The sequence below is a fragment of the Somniosus microcephalus genome, chromosome 19 (assembly GCF_052327205.1).
Source record: "Somniosus microcephalus isolate GS21.2 chromosome 19, FLI_Smic_1.0, whole genome shotgun sequence".
NCBI lineage: Eukaryota > Metazoa > Chordata > Chondrichthyes > Squaliformes > Somniosidae > Somniosus > Somniosus microcephalus.
Window position 1 is genome coordinate 34395507 of NC_141005.1, and position 24452 is coordinate 34419958.

At 39.3% G+C, this 24452-nt stretch overlaps 1 protein-coding gene across 2 annotated transcripts in view; it reads right to left on the bottom strand.

Annotated features, from left to right (window-relative positions):
• Nucleotides 1-407: 407 nt before the first annotated feature.
• Nucleotides 408-24452, bottom strand: part of LOC147104304 (uncharacterized) — a 171511-nt gene continuing 147466 nt past the window's right edge. Inside the window, exons 19-21 of one of the 2 annotated variants that reach the window (XM_085961522.1) lie at nucleotides 15690-15812; nucleotides 3754-3964; nucleotides 408-2297 (exon numbers count right to left, since the gene is read on the bottom strand). In XM_085961522.1, coding sequence (XP_085817648.1) covers nucleotides 3764-3964; nucleotides 15690-15812 — 324 coding nt within the window. In that variant the 3' untranslated portion in view covers nucleotides 408-2297; nucleotides 3754-3763. Of the gene's footprint in view, nucleotides 3965-15689; nucleotides 15813-24452 lie in introns of both variants that reach the window. The other variant, XM_085961521.1, reaches the window with a different exon arrangement.

Here is a 24452-nt window from a genome sequence, read left to right on the forward strand (position 1 = left end):
ATTCCACAGGTTCACCACTCTCTGGGTGAAGAAATTCCTCCTCATCTCAGTCCTAAATGGCTTACCCCTTATCCTTAGACTGTGACCCCTGGTTCTGGACTCCCGCGCCATCGGGAACATCCTTCCTGCATCTAGTCTGTCTAGTCCTGTTAGAATTTTATAAGTTTCAATGAGATAAGCAGTGCCTTTGTAATTGACACCTATAGTAATGGCAAATGGTTAGCGCTATTTGCCAGGTACAGGCAGCGGTCTGGGATAAGCGGGGACAGTGTAAGCGGTGGGGACTGTGGTCGGATGGTGATGGAAGAGACTGATGTTTTTGCATTGAGGAGCTAAAATAGGGTGAAAGGCCTTCCTCATCCAGTTACCTTGTGATTTATTGAACATAATCACCAAAGAAGTTGGCATATTTGAAACATATTTTGTGATATTTATTTTGTAACAGAATAGTTAACATGTTATTAAGTGCACAAACATTAATGATAGTCACAGTAGCTTACATCTGAAAAATAACTAAACGTTGAAAAATACAAATCTCAGTAGTTAGAAATATGGCCCATAAGATATTGCACAATTTAAATGTTTTATGTTTCTGAATATAGACATATTGAAGAACCGATGATGTACAGAGCTGTATACCGTTTAGAGTTTAATTCCGATTTAATTAGTACACACGAGAGCCCAGTGTACAAGCCCAAAATTTAAAAAAGGTACCTCCCCAGCTTTGTAATTATCCGGTAATCTATGTTCCAGAATTCACGCACAATGTAGTTTTCTTCCTTCTTAGTGAACAATCACCAGCAGTGCATCAAAATTACCACACAAGTGAAACAGCTACTGAGAACGAATAGGTGCAACATTATGGGTAACAGGCATTGTAGGTGTAAATAAAATGGGAAATTCTTCATATTCCAATATAGAAACAATGTTCACAGAGATGCAATTTTCAGAAAATAAATGTTTAGTTATTAATATATTACTGGGTTTATTTCACAAGTGTATAAGGATTACAGCTTGAAATAAGAGCTCACTTTTGCCTGTGAAATAAATCCAATGGTACACTACTGCTCAACGCAAAGGTCCTTAAAGTATGCAGAAAGATTTACTGTGATCTGCACAAGAATGGATTTGCTTGCAAGCAAGATGTGTATTTTCCTAATTGGGTAAGAAATGCCAGTAGTTTCTCTCCCCTGCCCCATAGACCCAGATAAATAGCCTCACTGAGTAGATATTTACTTAAGGAGGCGCTGAAAATTGAGGAGGGCGAGGAAGAGCCCAAATGTCCTGAATATGACATGCATCTAGTTCCTATTGTCGGAGGGAAAAAAAGACAATGAATGGGGAACCTGCATAGAGGCAGGTAATGTTTGGATTCCCCCAGATACAGCCTTCTAGTTTAATTGTATATCCATAAAATACAGCTGTGTTAAAAGTAGAAATTTAGCACACTCTTAAATTTTTTGTTATATATATTTTAAAACACGAACAGCTGTGACTCCCAGGACGATGAGCTTTCTTCCTATTGCCTTACCATCATTTTTGGGAGATGCTCAGCTTTATGAGGGTAGATGGTACGAGGAGCATTTAAGAGCAGCACCAGGCAAGGACTGCAAATTATTTTTGTGCTCGACATGTTGTGGCGATATCCGAGTTACAACTTTTGGGAGGGAGGGTGTGAAAACACTAAAGGATGTGTTATAAGGAGGAATAAAACATCTTGCATTTTAAGTATGTATGCCAAAAATACACTCGAGGTAACAAAAAAAGAATAAATGCAATCCTCTGGCATATTTACACAATTAGTATCTAACAACTTTCTTCAAAATAGACACTATTTCAGTACCACAGTTTCTTACAAGTTTTGTACAAATTCAAATGATTTCACATTAATATTTTTTATAGTTAACAGAAAGAATAGTATTCATTTTGTGATAACAACTTTCTAATTCTGTTGCCATTAAATTCAAACAACTTATAACAAAGTTTCAAACAACTTTGCAGCCATTTTATATAATTAGTGAAAATTTGGAACATTCAGTATGTGCATTTCAGTACTACAGATCTATGGTTACTTGTTTACCAACTTCAAATACTAAAATTTAAAACTAGCACCATACCAAACAGAATTAACAAGTACAATTTTGCATTTTGATATATAAAGTGCACATCATATAATCGCACACAATAGTCACCATTTAACTTTTTAAAATTCTCGATTTAAATCTAAATTAAGACAAAATAAGATACCTGTCATGATGTGAGATTTGTTCCAATTTGTATAACTCTTGCTGACAAAGCTATGGAAACAGGCAATTTTTTGGCATATAATCAGCAGGAGGAAAATTCGACACAAAGGAGTGCAACTTGGTTAAGCCATTTCGGTGCTGACATTATATAAATAAACACGAAAGTTCATTTAGATGTCATGTACTCAATGCAATTTCTGCAGTTTCTTTTTACAATGTCTACTACTGAATTAAAAGGGGTAATTTAATCAAATAAAAAAGCAAGTGCTGCTTACAAGGTTTTATATATTTTTATAAATAATTGACCCAATCCTTTAATTAGCCCAAACAGCTTTTATATTGGGAAGACTGACAGTAACACGAAAACACTGCTACACTATAATGAAAATGAGAGGTAGCTCAGTAAACCTATCGACCGAGGAGCTGAGCTGTACAGATCAGGTCGGTTGGTTCCTGGTTTTTTTGCATTTGGTTGATCTCTGTTGCGATAGTGATAGGAGTGCTACAATTGACCTCAGGTTTGGGACAATCGTGGTGGGAGGGGGGCGGTTTCAGCTCTTTATCACTATCCAGTGATCCCTGTTGCAAGTGTGGACAAGATCAGTTTACCCGTGATGCCCTTCATGGGTGAGTAGGCTGCTGACACTCACTGTAAAAGCTCATGTATGTGAGGTGCCAGATGGTGGCTGGTGCCCGTGGATCGGAAACCCCAGTAGGGTTCAGTGGAGGAGGAAGAGGGAGAAAATTGGCAAGAAAAAAAATTGACATAAAAAAAATCGTGTGATTTCAATGTTTCTTTAGGAGTATTAACCCAAGTCTTCAATTTTTCAACATGCTAGCTTCCTATTAAACAACAAAATGCAATTTATAAGCAATTCACAGGCAGTGCTTGCAAGTTCAGCAGAGCCAACAATGAGCATCACCACAGCGGCACAGCTACTTGCTGTTAGCAGCACTCTCTTACTCTGTTTATATCAAGATTACATCAAGATAACGAGAACAAACGTAGTGATCATGGCCTAGGTTCAGTTCTCATGCATAACACCCCTAAATTATCACAATACATGCATATTAATATAAAACAAGGAAGCGATTTACATTAAGCGGTTTGATGCAAATTAGAATTCCACAGAGGAATAATCTAAAGTTTCTTATTCTATTCTAGTGCACATTGCCATGAGGTGACTGACACAAGAGCATCAAGTATATGGGACAGAAATACTTTTCACTGGAGCATGGCATTAATGTGAATGTGGTTTGCTTAACTTAACTCCGATATCTAGTAGTTAAGAGTTTTTAATGACAGGCTTCCATGTTTTAGTTTTAACATATGAATAAATAACAAGCGTGTAATTTTACAATCAAATGAGCTGCACAGTTTACAGTTACAAATGGTGCTCGTCACATCAATTCCATTTGCTTTTTACTGATCAACACAAGACATAGTCAAAGCTTCCCAGTGTGTCCATTATAGTTTAAACGTTTCATTGTTCTCCCACATCAATACCTGCGTTGCTTTAATATTCTTTCTCTGAGTTTGTGGCATCTTCTGCTCGTGTACCATTCAAAGAGCCATCTCCCTGGAAATCATCACCTCCAGACTCTACTGAGCCTGCAGCCAATTGGTGGAGAACTAACTTCTTGTAGATTCCTCCCTTCTCTAAAAGCTTCTTATGGGTACCGCATTCCACTATCCTTCCTTTGTCAACAACAATCACCTTAATTTAAAAAAAAACATGCCGTTAAAATTACCTTTATGTAAATAGTTCACAAATACTTTTTAAAACAATATTATATTTTATAAAGAATGAATAAATAGCGTTATTTTATTGATTTTTCCACACCCAAACCAGTCATATGAACATTGCTTCAAAGTTTCAGTAAAACCTTCCTGACTTTGTGGGATCAAGTGCATTGATAATTATTTTTTGATTAATCTTGTATTCTCCAGAATGAGGCACAATCTACAGCAACAAATCGGTTTGATGTATTTATGCTTAATAAAAAGAGACGTTCACTACATAAGCCAAGATATTATAGCTGGCATCTAACTCTGTACTGCATGTGTATATAATTTATTATGCACAGTTTCTTGTATCCATCCTTTTTCACATGAAAGAACATGAAGCATGATAGATTAAAAAAACAGTAGTACTCCCATATCCTTCTGCCGAACAGATGCAGAACAACCTAGAAAATAAAAGTATGAGGAGTTGCACAGGGACATTTTATAAATCACTTCCATCATATATTGCACTTGTTCAGCTAACTTAACATTTTTATTAATGGATTTCAAATATCCAATGAACTGAATATTATGCACTCTTCAAATATTTAGGGGGGCGGGGGCACTTATCAAGGCCAATTTTGACAGCACCTCCCAAACCTGTGACCTCTACCACCTAGAAGGACAAGGGCAGCAGGCGCATGGGAACACCACCCCCTCCAAGTCACATACCATCCTGACTTGGCAATATATCGGCGTTCCTTCATCGTCGCTGGGTCAAAACCCTGGAACTCCCTCCCTAACAGCACTGTGGAAGTACCTTCACCACACGGACTGCAGCGGTTCAAGGCGGCGGCTCACCACCACCTTCTCGAGGGCAACTAGGGATGGGCAATAAATGCTGGCCTTGCCAGCGAAGCCCACATCCCATGAATGAATAAAAAAAAAATTCATGAATTAATTCACTACAGGCCTTTTATGTGGCCACTCTTGTAGAATGAGGAACGACGTCAGCATCCAAAATAACTAGCAAAGAATGAAATTCTTAGTTTGGCAGAAAAAAAATACCATACAGAAGGCAAACGAAGCGGCAATATGGCACATTGTATATCTCAACAACATGCCTCTCAAGCAGAAGTGAAGAAAGGACACTACTAGCAAAGTACAATGGACGAGTTGGCAAATCTGACTCTTCCAACACTTCTCTCAATCTCCTATGCAGAATACAATGAAAGGCCTCTCAAGACAATCTTCTCTCACCTTTTGCTGCCAGCCACTCTTTCTCTGTCACAACTTTTCTTGTGCCTATTTGATCAGTGCTACAGCGCTGCTCTGAACTTTCCTCTCTTGTTCTCCTAAACTGCTGCTACATCACCCAGCACATTCTCTCTCTTTCCTTCATCCTCAGCGTGAATTCAAAATTCAGTATCCTACTTATCTAGCCTTTCCCAGGACCTCTAAACTGTGGAATGCCTTACTTCCCTCAGTCTTTGCTTCCTCTCCAATCTACAAGCTATTAAAACCCAAACGTGGTTATCACCTAATCAACAGTTCCTGATTTACCTCACCTTCATTCCTACTCTGTTCAACCTTGTTGGTGTCCTGCACTAAGGGCCTTGACTCTTGAAATAGGTTCATCAATAAAAAAGTGAGTTAGAACCTTCAAGGCACAGACAAATAGTACTAAGATTGAGTAGCACAATGAACCAGGAATGCTCATGCTTTCACTTATCGATCCTGATTGAAAGAATTAAAGTTTCCCTCTCCGTCAGCAGGAAATGTCCTAAGTGAAATGGCTGATAACTTTCAATCCACTTCCTAGTGGGTGACTTCACAGGCCATAATTTGAAACACTCATTCAAAAGAACAACTGCTGTGGGAAATAGAATTGTTACATTGATGGGCTAGGAGATACCTTTCTGAGGTTGTAATTATGGCAGGTTGTTGAGGGATGGTCGAGCGAGCTTCGACCTTCATCTGATGTGCGCTATACCCAACGTTGCAGTGCTCTTTGAGGGGAAAAAAGTCTTTTCTCTTCGCTCTTCCCTGCTGGAGTCACCGTTCTCCAACTGCTGGTCCCTCGCCTCACTGGTTATTCATCAGGCACATAACTACTTGAAAATACACACCTGCTCACACGTGCACACCAGTTCCAGCAGGACTTACTAAATAGCCATAAGGAGCAGCAACACTGGCTGATGTTTCCTTTCTCTATCCAGGAGCATGAAGTCAAACTGTCAATTTGATCTTCACCCTGGGTGAAATCAGCTAATTCAAGTGTTCCATTTAAACTGAGTTCAAAGAGATGGAAGACATTTTGTTTCCCACCACAATAATCTCCATTTTGAAGAGCCCTAAAATTAATAAAATGTTAAGGAGCAAAAAGATAAGTTCAACTGCTCAAAGGCAATAAAGGTGTGCCTTAGAGCCAAGAGTCTCATAGACCTGGAAGGCAAGGTCACTTACCCTCTACAGAGAGATCAAGAGATTGCTCCGAGCACAACAGCTTGGAGAATGGGAAACCCTGGCACAATGTAAGGATCTTTGCATTCTGGAAGGGAGGGAAGGTAGAGGTGTTCCACAAGTTCCCTGCGATCTTTGTGCATGGTAAGCCTTGCCCCAAGATAGCACTCACTATGGAACAGGCCCACCACATCCCAAAACCAGCAAATTCCAGGTGCCCCAGGGTTTTGTGGGGAATTGCAAAGAAAAAAAATCTAACTACCAAGGTTCAGACCCAGGATAGTCATTGGTATATTAGAGAAAGGAATTTGCTTTTCATGCACAATCACTGCAAGTGGAGACTCAAGAGTACAGAATCATAACAAAAAAACCCTGAAAAAATGTGAACTTAAAGCAGATCAACACAATGGTAAGAGCTGAATGAGAACAGATGGATAAAATAGAAAATAGTTGACAATGGTTCATAAGCTTCTAAGAACAGTCTAGATAATTCAGTTTGATAAACATGTGCAGTACAAGGAGTAATGCTGTACTTACACATTTGATACTGGTGCTGCATCATAATTTTTGACATACTTGTGCAATATAGAGCTGACAGTTTGGACCAGTACTGGAGGTGATCTTGTTTCATATTCGTTTTGCACCAAAAGCAGTATAACTGCAAGGTGCAAAGCCAGTTTTTTTTTAAAAACTTAATTAAAAAAAAAAAATCTAACAGTACAGCAATTTTTCTATAAATTAACTATCCTTTTAGCTTCTCTCAATCTAAAGAAAGAGACCCACAATGGAGGCTTTTCAGCAACATCTCATGCAGGCATTTTAGTGCAGGTGTAGGGAACTTTACTGCAATCCACTTCTAAAGGATACTAAACTAACCATTGCTAACTTTGACAGATACACCAAAACAGACATCAAAATTTTGGACTGAGGTAGTCAGAAGAAACCTAAAAGCAACCTGTAGTATGTTATCACAATACCTTACCAAATGCTATTTGCCAGCATGCTTAGTAGGTTGAAGTGAATCAGTTGGTGGTCTTTGCATTGTATTTGTGTGTGGAAAGAGACACTGATTGATGTCTGACAGTCAATGATATCATTAAATTAAAGCACAGAAATGGCCACTTCCAGTATGGAGCTAGGGACCGCTTGTGTTTAAAACACAGTTATTTTACATTCGAAATAACTTGAGATTATAGATAATTTTTAGTACTATACACAGTATTGGGAGTTTCCTTTGATTGCCCTTCCAACAGCCTACTGCTGCTACCTTCACCCCAGTTACAAGGTGGTTTTAATAGCAGTTAGGGTGTGAGAGGTGACAAAAAATCATGGCTGCCAGCAGGCCTAGTAGACCAAAACACTCCCCATCCCATCTATACCGTTAGTAGTTTTGTTACCACTCACCTCGGTATAGAGCTTCTCCAGCCATTGGTGGGGGGGGGGGGGGGGGGGCGCAGAGTTACAACGTGACAGTTTAAGGTCTTAAAACGATTAGCAGTGGCATGCAGCCATTTTGGAAAAAGTTTTTAATACTTTTTCTCACTGCAGTACTTTGCCCAATGATTGGGGAAAGCTACAAACATATGCGTCAGGGTGCAACCCCATTATTTAGTGTCTGCACAGAGAGGAATAGATGCACTTCATCAGCTCAGTGTGGCAGGGGCTATGTTTATTTGCCACCTCTGCCTCTGGTGCAAGTGCTGTTGAGTTACACTGCAAGCAGAAATAGACCTGCTGTTTGATGTAGAACTGGAAACCACCAGGATATGTGGTGCTTGTTGCCTCCATCCTCCAAAGCATCACTACTTTTACATTAAGAACTTGTTGCCAATTTCAGTAGTGCTGTCTACAGCAAGCCCGTAATAAAAATGGGGTATGAGGCCTTAAGAGTTTGGGTTAATAGTTGATTGAATGTATAATGGCCATCTGAATTCAATCACAGTATTATAAAATGCAGTACTCTTACTAATTCAACACTGTTAACTCAAATTCAATTCCGAATAGACAGGCTTGACTAAGAACACCAAGAACAACCAATTACCTCCTTCATAGTTTTCTTGCCTGCTGTGTGAGCCTGATTTGAAGCTGCAAAGGACCAGAAACTGAAGGCAGTGTCTCCAACAGTAGCAGCAAATGCTATCAAATATTAATATATTTCATCTGTACTGGAGATTTGAGGAAAGCAGGCTGTGGTCTCATTTTTTACATTGACCTGCTTCTGCTCATTTCCCAGTACAGTATGGTACAGTACAGTCATCCATTACTATTTAAACAACAGATACCTGGTAGTGAGTCAAAGGCTGTAACTTAATTGCAGGGTTCAGATAACGTTTATAACTTCCTCTAATCCCCTCGATTATGTTATTCTTATAACTCACTCCCAGGTATCATTATATCAGAACATTGCTAGGAATGTGTTTATATCAAGATTACAGATTATATATACAACTTTTTAAAAATGTAATACATTTAAGGGCACTTGGAAGTTCTTGCTTTTACGTTGAAAGTGGTCTCAAAATGCTGTCCAGCTCAATAGAAACTATGAGGCATCAGATAAGAACCACAAGGGCCCCATTAGTTGCCAGAATTTATAAAACATGCCGTTAGCTTGGAGACTCATTTTAAACACAGAATGCAGGCATCTGCTTCTACTAAGCAGAGAAATTAAACTTCATAGTTCAAGTACTGCTAGTAAATGTTTAACTTTTACACCTTCCAGTTTGAGCAGCACAGTTAAACACATACACAGTACCAGCCATCTTCCTTCCAGATTGCTGCAGCAGAGCTAAACACATACACAGTACGAGCTATCTTCTTTCCTTTTTTGTGCATATATTTATGACTTCTGGGAAGTCCACAAGAATTTTCCTTCTTTGGCCAGACAAAGTTTAGATTTTGAAAACTGATAGTCTAGAAAGCTTAATTACTGAACCACAATTGCTACAGTGGAAAACAGTTAATAGGCATGCGGTCATTGGGAACATGACTTTAGATGGGCTATTCAGGGATTATTTAATACCACATATTTTCTAAATAAAGGAGATTTGTTGGTTTGTCGAACAGTTTAGTTTGGGCTTATAGCTTTATAATTACGATTGTTGGCTATCACTACAACTGATCAACTTTTGGGTTACCAGATGCAAGTATTTTAAACAAAAGCAACAGTCAGAATTTCATCTTTTGCAGTTCAAGTGCTGGGAGCTCTTGCAGTTAGTGCCCGTTAGGTTTTTCTTAAATGAATAACTTTGAACAATTAGGTCAGCAGATAATATACACAAGGTGATATTAATGCCACATTATAGATCCAATTCCCAAGAGCACAGTTGAGTTAGTTTTAATCCCTCTCACTATCCACTATTCTTAAGACACTTGCCTAACAGGTTGCTTCCAATTTGGATCAGTGCATATGCTTTTAATAGTGTTTAGTCAGCAGTAATAATTGGATAACTGGAACATTTTACTGGCTAGGGATTGTTATGTTAGAAAAGAATTGTTTATTGGCACCAATTTTAAGCTAATCAAAATTGTATGGAATCAAGAGTTTGATGAGAGAACATCACTCATTTAAGTTTAATGCTTGTGAAATGACATTGTGGTAACAGTTTGATATTGGAGTAGACTGCTTTAGACACTCAGTCTGGCACAGTCATGGCTTTAATATGTCTAAGATTTGGAAGAAACACAGAGTAAAAAAATATTGGTTGTGAAATATCCAATTAGCTCAATTATTGAGATCACGTAAATAAAGATTAAAAATAATTTGCATTTATATAGCACCTTTCACTACCTCAGAATATCCTAAAGCTCTTCACAGCCAATGGAGGCCTTTTGAAGTGTTGTTACTGTTGTAATGTACTGAAAGGTGTCAGCCAATTCATGTGTAGCAACATCCCACCAACAGCAAAGAGATTAATGACCAGATAATCTGCTTTTAGGTGATGTTGGTTGAGGAATAAATGTTGGCCAGGACATCTGGCAAACTTTCTTACTTCTCTTCTAATAGTGCCATGAAATCTTTTCCATCCACCCCAGAAGGGGCCTTGGTTTAATGTCTCATCTGAAAGACAGATGCTGTGCTTTGTAGATAGAGGTCATTTTGGAGCATGTTCATTTTCTAAAGCAATCTAGTGGTTAAGAGAGGACATGTATTCAGTTTGGTTCAAATCTGCTAAAGCATTTATGTTAAAACTGTTGTGTGATCCTTACTTATTCTGGAATTAGGAAAAAAACTTAATATTGCCTACATGAACACTAATCCTTACCAGCATCCTTTTATAAAAAGGCCACATTATGCTTATCAGCATGAGTAGCTCGACATAATTTCTGCAGAGCTATCCATTGAGGAAGTTTAATTAGGAATTCTATGGCCCAACTCTCAAAGTACAGAGAAGCAGGAAATAGTACAATAGTAATCATTTCCAGCAAAGCAGGCAGTGTTTTCAGTATCTTTGGCAGTACTCAATTTGACTTGGGTTATTTTAGCTGAAAAAAAGATAAACACAATAGTAGCGTTAATTCCCACTAGACTTTAAGTCAAATTGGCATAGAACATTTTACATTTACTTCACATTTTCATTTGATCTTCCTATACATGAGCTGTATTATTTGCATGTAAATTTCATAGGAAAACTGAGGTCCAACAATTAGGTATTCAGACTTTTTGCTGGATTTAAAATGAGTAATTTAACATTGTTTAACTTTTCCAGGACGGGTACTTTTTCAGACTTAAAATGCAGACATGCTTTCAAACAGCAAGAATTTCTGCAAATCCACAATGTTGAACTTTATATAGTTGTTCAAGAAACATCGAATCAGAGTATTCTTGAAACTATAGTAAATTCAGATGTTTTGTTTAAATCACAAAAGTAAAATTCCAGTCCTCAAATGGTCATGAAGTTTGAATTAAATAATCCATTTAACTGTATACCCATTTCTATGTTACTACAAACTTTAGAATTTCCAATTTATCTCTTGCCCTCGGTGAAACATTGGGAGATCATTAAAATGATTTTCATCTTAACCTCCAAGTAGCATCACTTAGCTCTGATTTAAGGATTTATACTTTTACAGTATTGTTAATAGGTTAATTTAAGTCTTTTTGTCCCAAAGTGCAGTCTGCATGTCCTAAGGGACGGGGGACAGAGGAATCTTGCATCAGCTACCAAAGAAACATCTTTGATTGGACATCATGTTGCTATTAATAGACCATCTAAATCCTCTGGCTGCAGGAGGAGGCAATTCTGAGATGGGGGGGGATGAAAAAAGTTAGATCAGAGCAATTCCACAGCAGAACTATTTCTACAGATGACATTTTCTCCCTGTCTTGGACTGTTCACTTGTTTCTGTTTTTCTACAATTTTATACATGCGAACACAAGTTCAGTTGCACTCCCTCACAAGATTGGCTTGGATGAAGAAGTCCCTTCAGCCTATTTGACTTCATCCTTCCAGTACACCATCTCTACTATTTTCCTACTATAGCACCTGGCATTTTTTTTAAAAATGAGCCAAATGCCCTGGTTTCAACCACTCTTCCTGGCAATGCTCCAGCTGTTGGTCACACTCTGTGTAAAGAAACACTTCCTGACCAAAGCTCCCTCTAAGCTAAGTTTGTTGTGCATGGCCTGTTTATTTCAATGCGCGGTCCCTTTAACTTTCTGCACATGCACAGTATTTCCAATGGAAAAGCTCGTGAGCGGCCTGCGTGGAACCTTGCAGATTACTGCGCAGCCTTGCACGCGCGCAGCTTAGAGGGAACTTTGTTCCAGGTGTCTGCCCTGAACTTTAAAATAAATTCATTCTGGGGATATGGGCATCGCTGGCAATTTATTGCCCATCCCTATTGCCCTCGTGAAGGTGGTGGTGAGCCACCTTCTTGAACTGCTGCAGTCCTTTTTGTGGTGAAGGTACTCCCATGATGCTGTTAGGCAGGGAGTTCCAGGAATTTGACCCTGCGATGAAGAAACCACGATACAATACACGTCCAAGTCAGGATGGTGTGTGATTTGGAGGGGAACTTGGAGGTGATGGTGCTCCCCTGCACCTGCTGCCCTTGTCCTCATACAACAGCAACAAAGTAATAAAACATCCCAAGGCACTTCACAGGAGCGATCAAACAAAATTTGACACGGAGGGGCACAAAGAAATATTAGGGCAGGTGACCAAAAGCTTGGTCAGAGGTAGTTTTAAGGAGCCTCTTAAAGGAGGAGAGAGCAGTAGAGAGGCGGAGTGGTTTAGGGAAGGAATTTCCAAGCTTAGGGCCTAGCCAGCTGTAGGCACGGCCGCCAATGGTGGAGCGAAGAAAACTGGGGATGCGCAAGAGGTCATAATTGGAGGAGCGCAGGACTTCGGAGGGTTGTAGGGCTGGAGGTCGTTACATAGATAGGAAGGGGCGAGGCCCTGGAGGAACTTAAGAACAAGCAAGAGAATTTTAAGATTGAGGAGTTGCCGGACCGGGAGCCAATGTAGGTCAGCGGGCACAGGGGTGATGGGTGAACGGGACCTGGTGCGAATTAGGATATGGGCAGCAGAGTTTTGGACAAGCTGAAGTTTAGGGAGGGTGCAAGGTGGGAGGCCATCCAGGAGAACATTGGAATAGTCGCATCTAGAGGTAACAAAGGCATGGATGAGAGTTTCAGCAGCAGATAAGCTGAGGCAGGGACGGAGGTGGGTAATGTCATGGAGGTGGAAGTAGACGATCTTGGTGGTGATGGTAGAGGTCGCAGGTTTGGGATATTTCAAATGATTATGCTACATTTGCTATCACCACCCTGGAGCTAGGGGGGAAAAAGTGCACCATGGTTCACATTCTTGATCACTATCAAGTGAACCTTGTTGGAAGTGCAAGTGTGGACATCAGGTGAGGACAGAATGCCCCCACAGTGAAATTACCAGCACCAAAAGAATTGCACCCCAGCAAGGAGTCAATGTCTTCAGGAAAGAAGGGGGTGAAGACAATGCAGCAGAAAAAAATGATGGCTCTAAAAAGAAAGGGAAAGTAGCAGAAAGTGAGGGGATAATACAGCAGGAAAATTTAATTTGGCCCAGTTGCAATTGTGATTTCCGCCTATTCAACAACAACAACTTCTTGTATTAATATAGTGCCTTTAACGTAGTAAAACATCTCAAGGCGCTTCACAAGAGCGTTATAAAACAAAATTTGACACCGAGCCACATAAGGAGAAATTAGGGCAGATGATCAAAAGCTTGGTCAAAGAGGTAGGTTTTAAGGAGCATCTTAAAGGAGGAAAGTGAGGTAGAGAGGCAGGGAGGGAATTCCAGAGGTTAGGGATTCAAGGGAGCAACTATACCATTCAAGATCCAATAGAAACTGTGCAAATCCTTGCACAAACCATAAAGCCTTAGAGATACAGCTATTACTGACAGGCTGAAGTGTTGCTCGAGTTTCTTTGGTTGAATTCTTCTGTCCTCTTTGGAACCTAAGTTTGCAATGTGTAGTATTAAAAAAAAGCACCTGCCAGCTTCAAGACACCTTTTTAATAACATGGCAGTGTAAGAAATCTTCCATTTCTTTTAATATCCAACACCGTGTAGTTATCTCCTTTGATATAACTGAAGGCACAATCAATATGATCCTTCAAAGTGAAAGACAATGTCCACAGTCCTTTTGATCTAAGCATCAGCTGTTATTTCCTCCCAGAGAGATGATATTTTAAGTCTGCCTCTGACAGAAATGTCTAGGTCTCGGGACATGGGCACTGGCAGAGCTGAAGCCCTGGTTTCAATATACAGAACAGACGGCTGCTGTTAGGCTCTTCTTGTGAGGACCCTGGAGACTGAATATTTAACACCCAACAATAAAGAACTCTTACTCAAAAGGACTATTTTGTACGAAAATCAAGAGCTGGTCATGGAATATACATTAGAGATAGAAAAATGGCTCAAGAACTGACCTCTAGATCTGCTTCTTGCAATAAAAAAAAATCCAGTCCTGTACAAAAGTAGGCATTAAATTTTAAGAACTCCCCCATTATAAAATCGTGCGTGCATACATTTACCCTGGTTAAAAAGTAAAGCAGCCACACTCTGGTGAATTAAACCAAGAGGATCCCTGCGGAGTGCATATGCTTTCGATCATCAGCGCCAGTTTGTTTAGTCTGTTTCAAGATCAATTTTGTTTATTCAAAAAAAAAAATCATCTTTGCCAAGTTTATGTTGTGTTTTAGCAAAAGCAAAAAAATATATATAGTAGCAAAAGAATGTGCTGTGCTAGGATCAAATCTTCCACTGGGTAGCACTTATGATCTTTCTCAGAGTCAACTGGTCTGTTTTACCTGAACTCTTTCTGTTCCTAAGATAACATTCAATGCAGCATTAAAGAGGAAGATGGTAGCTAGATGTCAGATGAAATCTAATGTGGAGTAATGTGAAGTGAGAGACAGAATAGGGCCATATACACTAGATGGTAACATTGTAAAAGGAGTAGAGGAACAGAGGCTTAGGGGTTCAGATACACAAATCTTTAAAAGTGGGTGGACAAGTTGTTAAAACTCTTTGTATAAAAAAAAGCCCATGAAATCCTAAGTTTTAAAAATAAAAATAGCCTTAGAAAGCCAAGAGGTAGATAACGAAGAAGGTGCAGATAAGATTCACTATGATGATACCAGGGGTGAAGACTTCAGTTATTAGAATAGATAAGGGAAAGTGGAGGGGAGGGGAGCGGTGGGGTGGATGGTCTTTTATTAGAACAACGAATATTAATAGAAGATCTGACAGAGGTATTCAAAATTATTTCCACTGAGTCAGTAGCTAGAAGTGTAAATTTAAAATCACCAAAGAACAAAGGTTAGAATCATACAGCCTATGCCGGCTCTTCGACAGAGCTCTCCAATTAGTCCCACTCCCCTGCTCTTTCCCCATAGTCCTGTAATTTTTTCCCTTTTCAAGTATAATAGGGTAGGGGAACGGGACTAAGCAGACAGCTCTTTCAGAAAGCTGGCACAGGTTCAATAGGTCAAAAGGTCTCCTCCTGTGCTGTAACATTTTTGAATCAAAAATCATCTTAAGTAACTGTCACAACTCACCAACCAACACCTTTTATCATTTAATAGTTTGGTTTCTCATAGGTTATCTTGCTTTACACAATACGCAGGCCACATTAAATTTCTCATGTGTGGGCTCAATTCACAGCAGTGAGGGGTTCCCCGACAGTGGACACTAATTTGACATGACTATAGCATTTTAAAGACATTTGGACATGCAATTCTCCCCCAAACCAAAATTCTCTCAACTTACCTTTGAGGCATTTCTTACAGTTGAAAGCCTGTGCGCAATTACCAAAACCGTTCTCTCTTGCATAACCCGATCAATGGCCTCTTGTACTAGGTGCTCACTTTCTGCGTCCAAAGCACTTGTAGCCTAGTAAACCAGAAAAATGTGTTGGAGAGAACCTTGCATGTTTCAGTAATCTACTCAACATTCAATCAAATCATTTCAATGTCCACCACAATACCATGGGAATTGGTAAATGCATATTATCAGGGTTAATGTAAACCAGAGTTAAATGGGGCACTTACGTCTGATTTGTATTATATCCATTATCTATAGCAGCAGGAAACAACGGTTATTTCACTTTAGGGCAATAAATAATAGCCAACCAGAACTCTATTGTGCATATCCCCCCCCCCCCCCCACAAAACTCTACCATAATTGCAAACACAACTGTGTTCTCTACAAAAATCCACAGTAGGGGAAAAATTGTTCTAGCCACTATGTGTAATGACATCTTAAACATGATCTTTTTGAATGCATTTACAATGCCATTACATATAGTGACCAGAGCAATTCTTCTGACAACTCCCCCCCCATAATACTCCTATTAAAACCAAAAAAAAAATCATTTTGATTAATTCAAATTTGGAACACAAAATCATTCTTGGTCTGATCCAATATGGGAAGAGTATTCTGAAGCAATGCGTAGCCAAGCAAACATCCATCTGGGGGGTGGAGGGGACAATTAGACCTGGCTTTTGAACTCCATGGCAAGTCTAGAAATTGATCTGAAATATAATTCAGATATAGTTCGGGTGAATAGGAAATATCAACTGTGAATAGACTACGAAAGGTAAATCTAGCAATCCCGTGCTCCCAGCGAGGAGTCACTCTCAATGGGAATGCAGGTTGGAGAGGTATCTGCAACACTGTAGTGCCCATTCTCTGACCGAGAGAGTAATGGGGACTACTAGAAACAACAGCCCTACAAAGAACTAAACCAGAAACACCAAGTAGATTCCTGAACCAGCACCTGATAAATGAGGTTTGATATTAGGGGGCAGAGTTTCCGCTTTGGGCGCAGTCTGCGATCCAGACGCAAATTACGCTCAAAATTGCACTAGTTTTCTGAATTGACTTTTTTGATCAAGTTTCCGCTCACTGATTTGCATATCGCTGAACACAAAATCTTCCACGAACCAGCACAATCAAGCAGCGTTTTAGAACGTAATTTAAAAAAAAAATTCTGCATTAAAAAATATTTCTGATATATTAAGAGTGGTAACCTGGTGCAGTTTTATTAATACAGCTGAAAATGGATTTATCACAAAAAAAATAAACATTTTAATTAGTCCAACCCGATTTTAAATAATTGAAAAAGCTTTAAAAAACTATACAGAACCATTTACTAGCTTAATTTTAAAAGCCTCCTCGAAGGCCCACAAATGGGCACAATTAGGGGAAACTTGCCATGGTGATTAATTTAATTTGGGGGCATGGTACGTTATGTGGGCAGGGCTGGATTCCAGCGTGACTTTTTTTAAACAAGCACAAAAGATCACGGAAACTCGATTTGCGCTGGACGTTATTGGCACTTGAAATTCCTCGATTTTTGCACTGGTTTGGTCAATTTCGGGCGATTACGCTGATAAAACCTGCGCAATTGAGTGGAAACTCCTGGCCATTATCTCTTTTCCCTTGTAGCCATAAAGATCAAAGCCTGAAGCTCACAATTCATGATTAAAACCTTAAGCAGAAAGTTAAGGGATGCCTCATAACAACTATCTTGGGAACCAACCTAATCTGGTGACACCAACCACCAAGGGTGTTTTTTGTGATACAGGGGAGAGAAAGCTTTATAAATGCACTAACAGTTGAACCACTCAAAGCTCTTAATCTTGTGTGAGGATGTAGCCTGCATCTTTGAGGCAATGGTCTGATATCCAGGGTGAACTTTCACAGAAGCCACCTGTGAGCTGGGGACGAGATGGAACTTTTTTATTTTTACAATGGATTTAATGGAGAAGTGTCTGGAGGGTGAAGTGGGCTTGAAACTTGCCTTTTACCTCTGGAACATGAACTCAAACCTGTCTGCTGACTCCAAAGGTCCTATGTAAAATGAAGTTAGGAAACTCATTACATAGGAGACTATCCCTAATTTAACAGCAATTAGCAATGGAAAATGTCACATTGATGAAGTCGTGGGTGCTTTTCTGAGGTACACTATTGAGGCAGAGTAGAGGAAGCATATAACTGTGCAATAACTGACCTGGTCTGAATGCTTAATGCTGACAATGGATTCCGAAAATATAATTTGCTCCATTTCTCAACACTAACATTCCTTATCCTGGTGTGCACAATAGAAAAAAATAGCTCACTGAATGTTTTAACCTTAAACCTATATTAAAACTGAACAAAAAAATCATTTTAGCCAGAGGCTGATTTTGATGTTAAAGGATAACATTTTCAAGCTATATATATTTTAAAGTCCTACTATCCTTGTATATTAAGTACACACCTTTCCCAAAAGCTAATAAATTACTGCAAAAAGTATAAATTCTATACCTCACAGTAAAAACACAAATTGCACTGGTGTTTCTGAAGGTGTAGTCCATTTATCCAGATTTAGTATCTATGCAAGTACCCATAATACATGACATTTTCACTAGCCATTTTAAGCAACCCTTACCATTTCTTACCTCTCCCATCCACTTCTCCTGAGCAATCTTCCCTCGCCCCAACTTGCTCTGTTGGGAAATCATTTTAGGTACATAGAAACAGGAGTAGGCAATTCAGCTTCTCGAGCCTGTTGTACATTCAATTAGATTGTGTCCGATCTGTATCTCAACTCCATTTAGTTGCCTTTTCTCCATATCTCTTGATACTCTTATCCAACAAAAATCTATTGATCTCAGTCTTGAAAATTTCAATTGACCCAGCATCTATGGCTTTTTTAGCGAAAGAGTGCTCCAGATTTCCACTACCCTTTGAGAGAAAAAATGCTTCTTGCTTTTACTCCTAACTGACCTAGCTCTAATGTTGTTATCTCCCCTCATTCTGGTTTGCCCCAATTTTGCTCGTTGCACTGCAATGAGGTACATCTAGGCAATGGCACCCACTCCCATAGCCAATGAGCGGAGCTCTCTAGGGGTCAGGATTTCTTGAAAACTTTAGCAGAAGTCAAAGAAAATCATAACACCCCCCTCTCCTTCAACAGTTCGATTGCAGGAGCAATTGCAGTCTACTCACATTAATTTGAACTAATTTTTAGTGCTAAATAATTCAAATTATCCAGTAATCAAATTAATCAACTGCAGCAAAACAGCACAGAAGTTTTTTTTTCTCTTAAGCACAATTCAATTGATCCAGAATTATGCAACTTCAAATTGACAGGAGTAGTCTGTCTATGCGCCAAGGTACACACAGGTGGCAAATGGATCAGATTCCTGATCTGGTAGGTAGGAGAGAAATTTTGTGCAGATTATTTTGAATGATAAATTTCTTCGTGGTGCATCTCCAGTTTTCCTACTGCTATTCATACCTTTGTTGATCCTTATTACTGACTGTTGCTTGTTAATGACTGCCACATGATCGATAAGAACTAATTACCCTGTATAGTCTTCCTCTTACTTCTGCCCATTCTTATTCTGCAGGTGATGTGGTGTAGCATCATGGCCATCAGAACCCTTTTAGTAACTCGTGAAAGCAGTTATACTTCACACGAGCCTAAATGAATGTCACAGGCTATTAGTTGGTGTGTGTGTGTGGGGGGGGCGCGGGGAGGAGGTTGGGCAATTATCAGTGAGCCTGATCCTATCGTTGCCTACTGTCCACATTCACTCACTTTTTAGGAGGATCACTTGCTATTGATCTGGAGTGGTAATCTAGCTGATTTCACCCCTTTCCTTAGCTCAGGGACAGAGAGACCAGTAGGACCCCATGGATGTCCAGGCCGAGATCAGCTGACAATACAGACTTTGGATCAAACCATCGACCTTTCAGGTCTGTATAGCTCAGTATCATGCCATCTCATGTGTTACCCACTAAGCCAGTGGTACAATTTAAGAGGTACTGTAAGTAGCACTTCATTACCATTAGTATAATTACATGCCTGGGTTCAGTGAAGCTATTTTATGTCTAACTTTGGGTAACTGAGTAATCAACGTCCATTGAGTGCGGCAATCCTGAAATTAAGGTGCTAGATTCAAACATGGACTGAGAAATTCAAGTAATCTTTATCGAGTGCCCCAGCTTTTAAATAAGTCCCCACCTGAAGACTTCATCTGAAAGGAAAGGGAAAAGAGAACAAAAAACGTCTCTGCCCAATTTGTTTGATGTCATAGCAACAGCGTAAAGTGCTAGTTCAGCTGATTTTAACTGCAATGTGCAAGATGCTATCGCAGATGTACACTATCTGGCATAGCTCACATAAATAATTCCCAGTACTATTTACTTACTGGTGTTATTTTATTCTAGGTGTAAAAAAAAATCAAAGCATTTAGAAACATTGCATTAATTCCATTAAAAAGTTAAATTATGAACAAGCTTGCATATAGCTAATCTCTCCTTTCCATAATATTCTGCTTCTTCTCAAGTTAGTGTTGTTGATTTTCAATTTAGAATTTTATCTCCTCACACACTAAAACTCATGTCATAATTTAGAAAACATGTTTGCTGATCCACAATTACATGATTTTTACAATTCATTTTAGTAACGGATTTATTCAAACATGAACTGAAATGAATGCCAACTTGTAACACATCAGTTATACATTGAACACATCTATATTTTCTGTTACGATAGCAAAATACCGCGGATGCTGGAAATCCAAAATAACAACAGAAAATGCTGGAAAAACTCAGCAGGCCAGGCAGCATCCGTGGAGAGAGAAATAGAGTCAACGGTTCAGGTTGAAACCCTTCATCAGGACTGAAGAAACACAGGAAATGAAACAGATTAAAAGGCCAGTTTGGGGGCTGGGAAATGGGGATGAGAGAACAAAAGAGAAGTGAAGAGACATTAAGAGGTATTCAAAACCAGACGAGATGGTAATAGGACTAGTGGAGACAAAAGACGGCTCTAGATTAGGTGTGAAATGCGCTGGCAGAATGGGAGACAGCTGCCATGTGGGAGAGAAAAAAAGGGGGAGGGCCAAAACAAAGGTGTGGTTAAAAAATATATATAAAAATGTAATTGGGGCCGAGGTTATGATCTGTTTTCTGTTGGATGTTTTGAACTTTGTGTAGTAGTTTTGCAGCACATTGGATTTCACTTAAATGTAGCATTGGCTTCCCACAATTTTTACATCTAAATTCATAGTATACAGTTAATAAGTCAGTTTCTTTTAAAATACTGGCCAATTTCTAACAGATAACATTGAGGCAGATATTCCGGCCCCTACGGGTGTGTACTCACCCGTAGGGACATCGGAAATGCCGGTTTTAGGCATGCACTGCGCATGCGCTGGAAACCGGCATTTCCGATCTGTCAAGAAAGCTCTTGACAGATCCTCCGGCTGCGCTGGAGCAGGGCCTCTGCGGGAGGAGAGTTCTGTTTTTTGGAGACCCTCCGCCCGCAGAAAACACTTACAATTCTTGCGCCTGGTAAAAGGCCTGCTTTTACCAGGATAAGAGATGAAAAAAGTTTTAAAAAATTTTTTTCCACTGATTTATCATTTAAAAATACTTTAAAGAAAGGTAAGTTTATTTTTAGCCCTATTAAAAACTTTAATTTTTTTTTCAAAAATTAAGTAATTTAAACAAAATTTTTATTTTATGTAATTTAATTTAAAGTCATTTTAAAAATGTGATTTTTAAAAAATGTATTTAAAGTTTTACTATGTTTTGGGGGTGATCTCTATTCATATATTTGATAGGTCTTCCTGTCAAATGTATGAATGGAGATTCCCTTCTCTGATTGGCTCCCCATGGCCCATGTGATCCCAGGGACGCTGCGAACCGCCTGTGCCTCTGGGCTACGTGGGCCCTGCGCACCGGCAGTTTGGAGAAGCCCAGTAACAGAACTCTGCGTCTCCTGGGAGCCCTCCGGACCAGGCGCAGATTTTTCCAGATCGCAGCCCTCCACCTGCAGGAGGCCTGCGAACAGAATTTCTGGGCCATGGTAATTCCCAGTAAAAAGCAACACATTTCTAACCAGTAAAACTCCCCATTAATTAGCTGTTCAACAATAATGAACTAAGCATGCACCAGGGTGCTGTACAGGATGTACATGTGTGTGTGCATATATAAATAGTAATACAATATGGCAACATAGCAAATTAAACTAGTGGGGAACCTATATCTTACTGCTTTGCAGAGCAGCCCTACAGTGTGATCACAGGCTACATGTTCACTTCATCATATCCCACCATTTAAGAACAAAATGAGAATATATACAGATTTGTACTTTTGAAAATCATCCCCAAGTTACTCTGCAAGTTTATTTCCCCACTGACCTACCATTGCTTTTTTTTGCTGACATAATAAGACTAAAGGTAAAGCAGGCAACAGCGTCAGTGAATAGGAAGATTGTTCACCGGGTGGGGGTGGGGCAGGAAATAAAAAACAGAAATGTTGGAAATGCACAGCAGCTCAGACAGCATCTGAAGGACAAAGATGCGTTAACATTTTGGACGTGTTGACACTTCCAGCAGTTTTTTGTTTTTATTTCAACCTTCCATTCAGTTTCTCTTTCCATCTCTGAACAAGATGTAACATTTTATACAGCTTAAATCCCTGAACATTTTATAGCCTCAACAGCAAAGTTTTATTGTACATTTAAGTCTTTTTCAACAAGCGGAAGCAATTTTAAAGATTAAATTAATGACTTGTAGAGAATTCTCAAGGCAGTTTCCATAACACAATTCTGCCAGAATCTGTAAAAATGATTACACAACACCTTAGAATGCATGCATTGCATGGTGAATAACTGATTTCTGGACATGTGTTACAAGGTCTAACACTTTAAGGGGTCAGCTGTCAAAGTTCAGGAAACTTGAGTAGCTTATTAATTTATGAACCCAGATAGTCTTGCATGTCAACAGCTTCTTAACCATTTTATATTCTTTATAATGCAAATCTCCCATTGTATTTTGACTTTGCAGTTTGCATCTTCATTACCACCACAGCTTTGTTTTGTGACTTCACATCACAGTGGAAATAAATAAATAGTTAAAAGGAATTATGCTGCACGTTTGGAGGAGGCTTTTATTGAAAACAAGCAAGTCTGGTCCTCTCACAAAATCAGACTCAAAGAAATGCAGCGCATGTCAACTTTGAATCCTCTATTGTTTGAATATCTGAGTATGTCATGCCAAACACTGATTTTATTTAGTGGTCGATGTCTAATATTGATGTGGATCTACAGAAAAATATGCATTTACTTCTAATCTGAACTAAGCTTCAAACAGCCCCACTATGGATGCACATTTTTCAGCAGCCCTCATCAAATTTATTCAGTCCATCATGTTTAGTTCTATGATCTTTAACATGATAAGGCATCTGTTATCTGAGGATTTTTCTGTTTTATGAGTTATGTGAGGACTAATGAGGCCAAGAATTACCACACAAAGCTACTGTCATCTTAATTTATTCAGAAGTAATTTTGCCATGAACTATCCTAAACTATGGCATGGGAAGTGTAGCTGCTATTATGATGCTCTTACCTATCAGAGATCTGTTCAACAACTTTAAAGAAATAAAATCAGCCTCAGAATCCCATAAGTCCACTTCACATAAAAGCACTTAATTTGTATTGATATTAAATGCTTTGTAATTGGAGAATTTCTTTATCCGCCTCACTGCAATTATGGTTCTCCAGAGTTCTCCCCATTAATCTTGGAATGTATTTGCTGAATTTAATAAAACCCTTACATAGTACAATGATTACTTCCAGCCAAGGCACAACTAAATCCTTATTTTACAGGCAATGCTTTATCAAGCTTTCAGAATCTACATGTAGGCATAACATATGACTTCCAACTGTTGTTCCAATTTGCAAATTATTATTTTACAAGCTTAGTGAAGGCATAAAGTATAAAGTACGAAGTCACTTTGGGGAATCTTAAATAAGAACCTTGTTGACTTTAATCTTGAGTAAAATTAAAATTTCTAGTTGATCGTTAGCCAAAGAAATTAACGACCAAGCAGCAACATAGAAACTGTACATCCCTCAAGATACAGAAATAATTGTAGGCAATGTTGTGAGGAACACTCATCCTACCTTCAGAATAGTCCTTTTATTAACCTTTAACTAGTTTCCTGAAGGAATTGCTGACTCAAGACAAGTGTTTTTCTTCTAACCCTGGGAAACATTCAGCACTTATACCAGGAACAACAACAACAATTTATATAGCGCCTTTAATGTAGTAAAGCGTCCCAAGGCGCTGCGCAGGAGTATTTTAAGACAAAAAAATGACACGGATCCACATAAGGATAAATTAGGGCAGGTGACCAAAAGCTTGGTCAAAGAGGCAGGTTTTAAGGAGCGTCTTAAAGGAGGAAAGAGAGGTAGCGAGACGGCAGGTTTAGGCAGGGAATTCCAGAGTTTAGGGCCTAGGCAACAGAAGGCACGGCCACCAATGGTTGAGCGATTATAAATCAGGGATGCTCAAGAGGGCAGAATTAGAGGAGCGCAGATATCTCTGGGGGTTGTGGGGCTGAAGGAGATTACAAAGATAGGAAGGGGTGAGGCCATGGAGGGATTTGAAAACAAGGCTGAGAATTTTGAAATCGAGGCGCTGCTTAACTGGGAGCCAATGTAGGTCAGCGAGCACATGGGTGATGGGT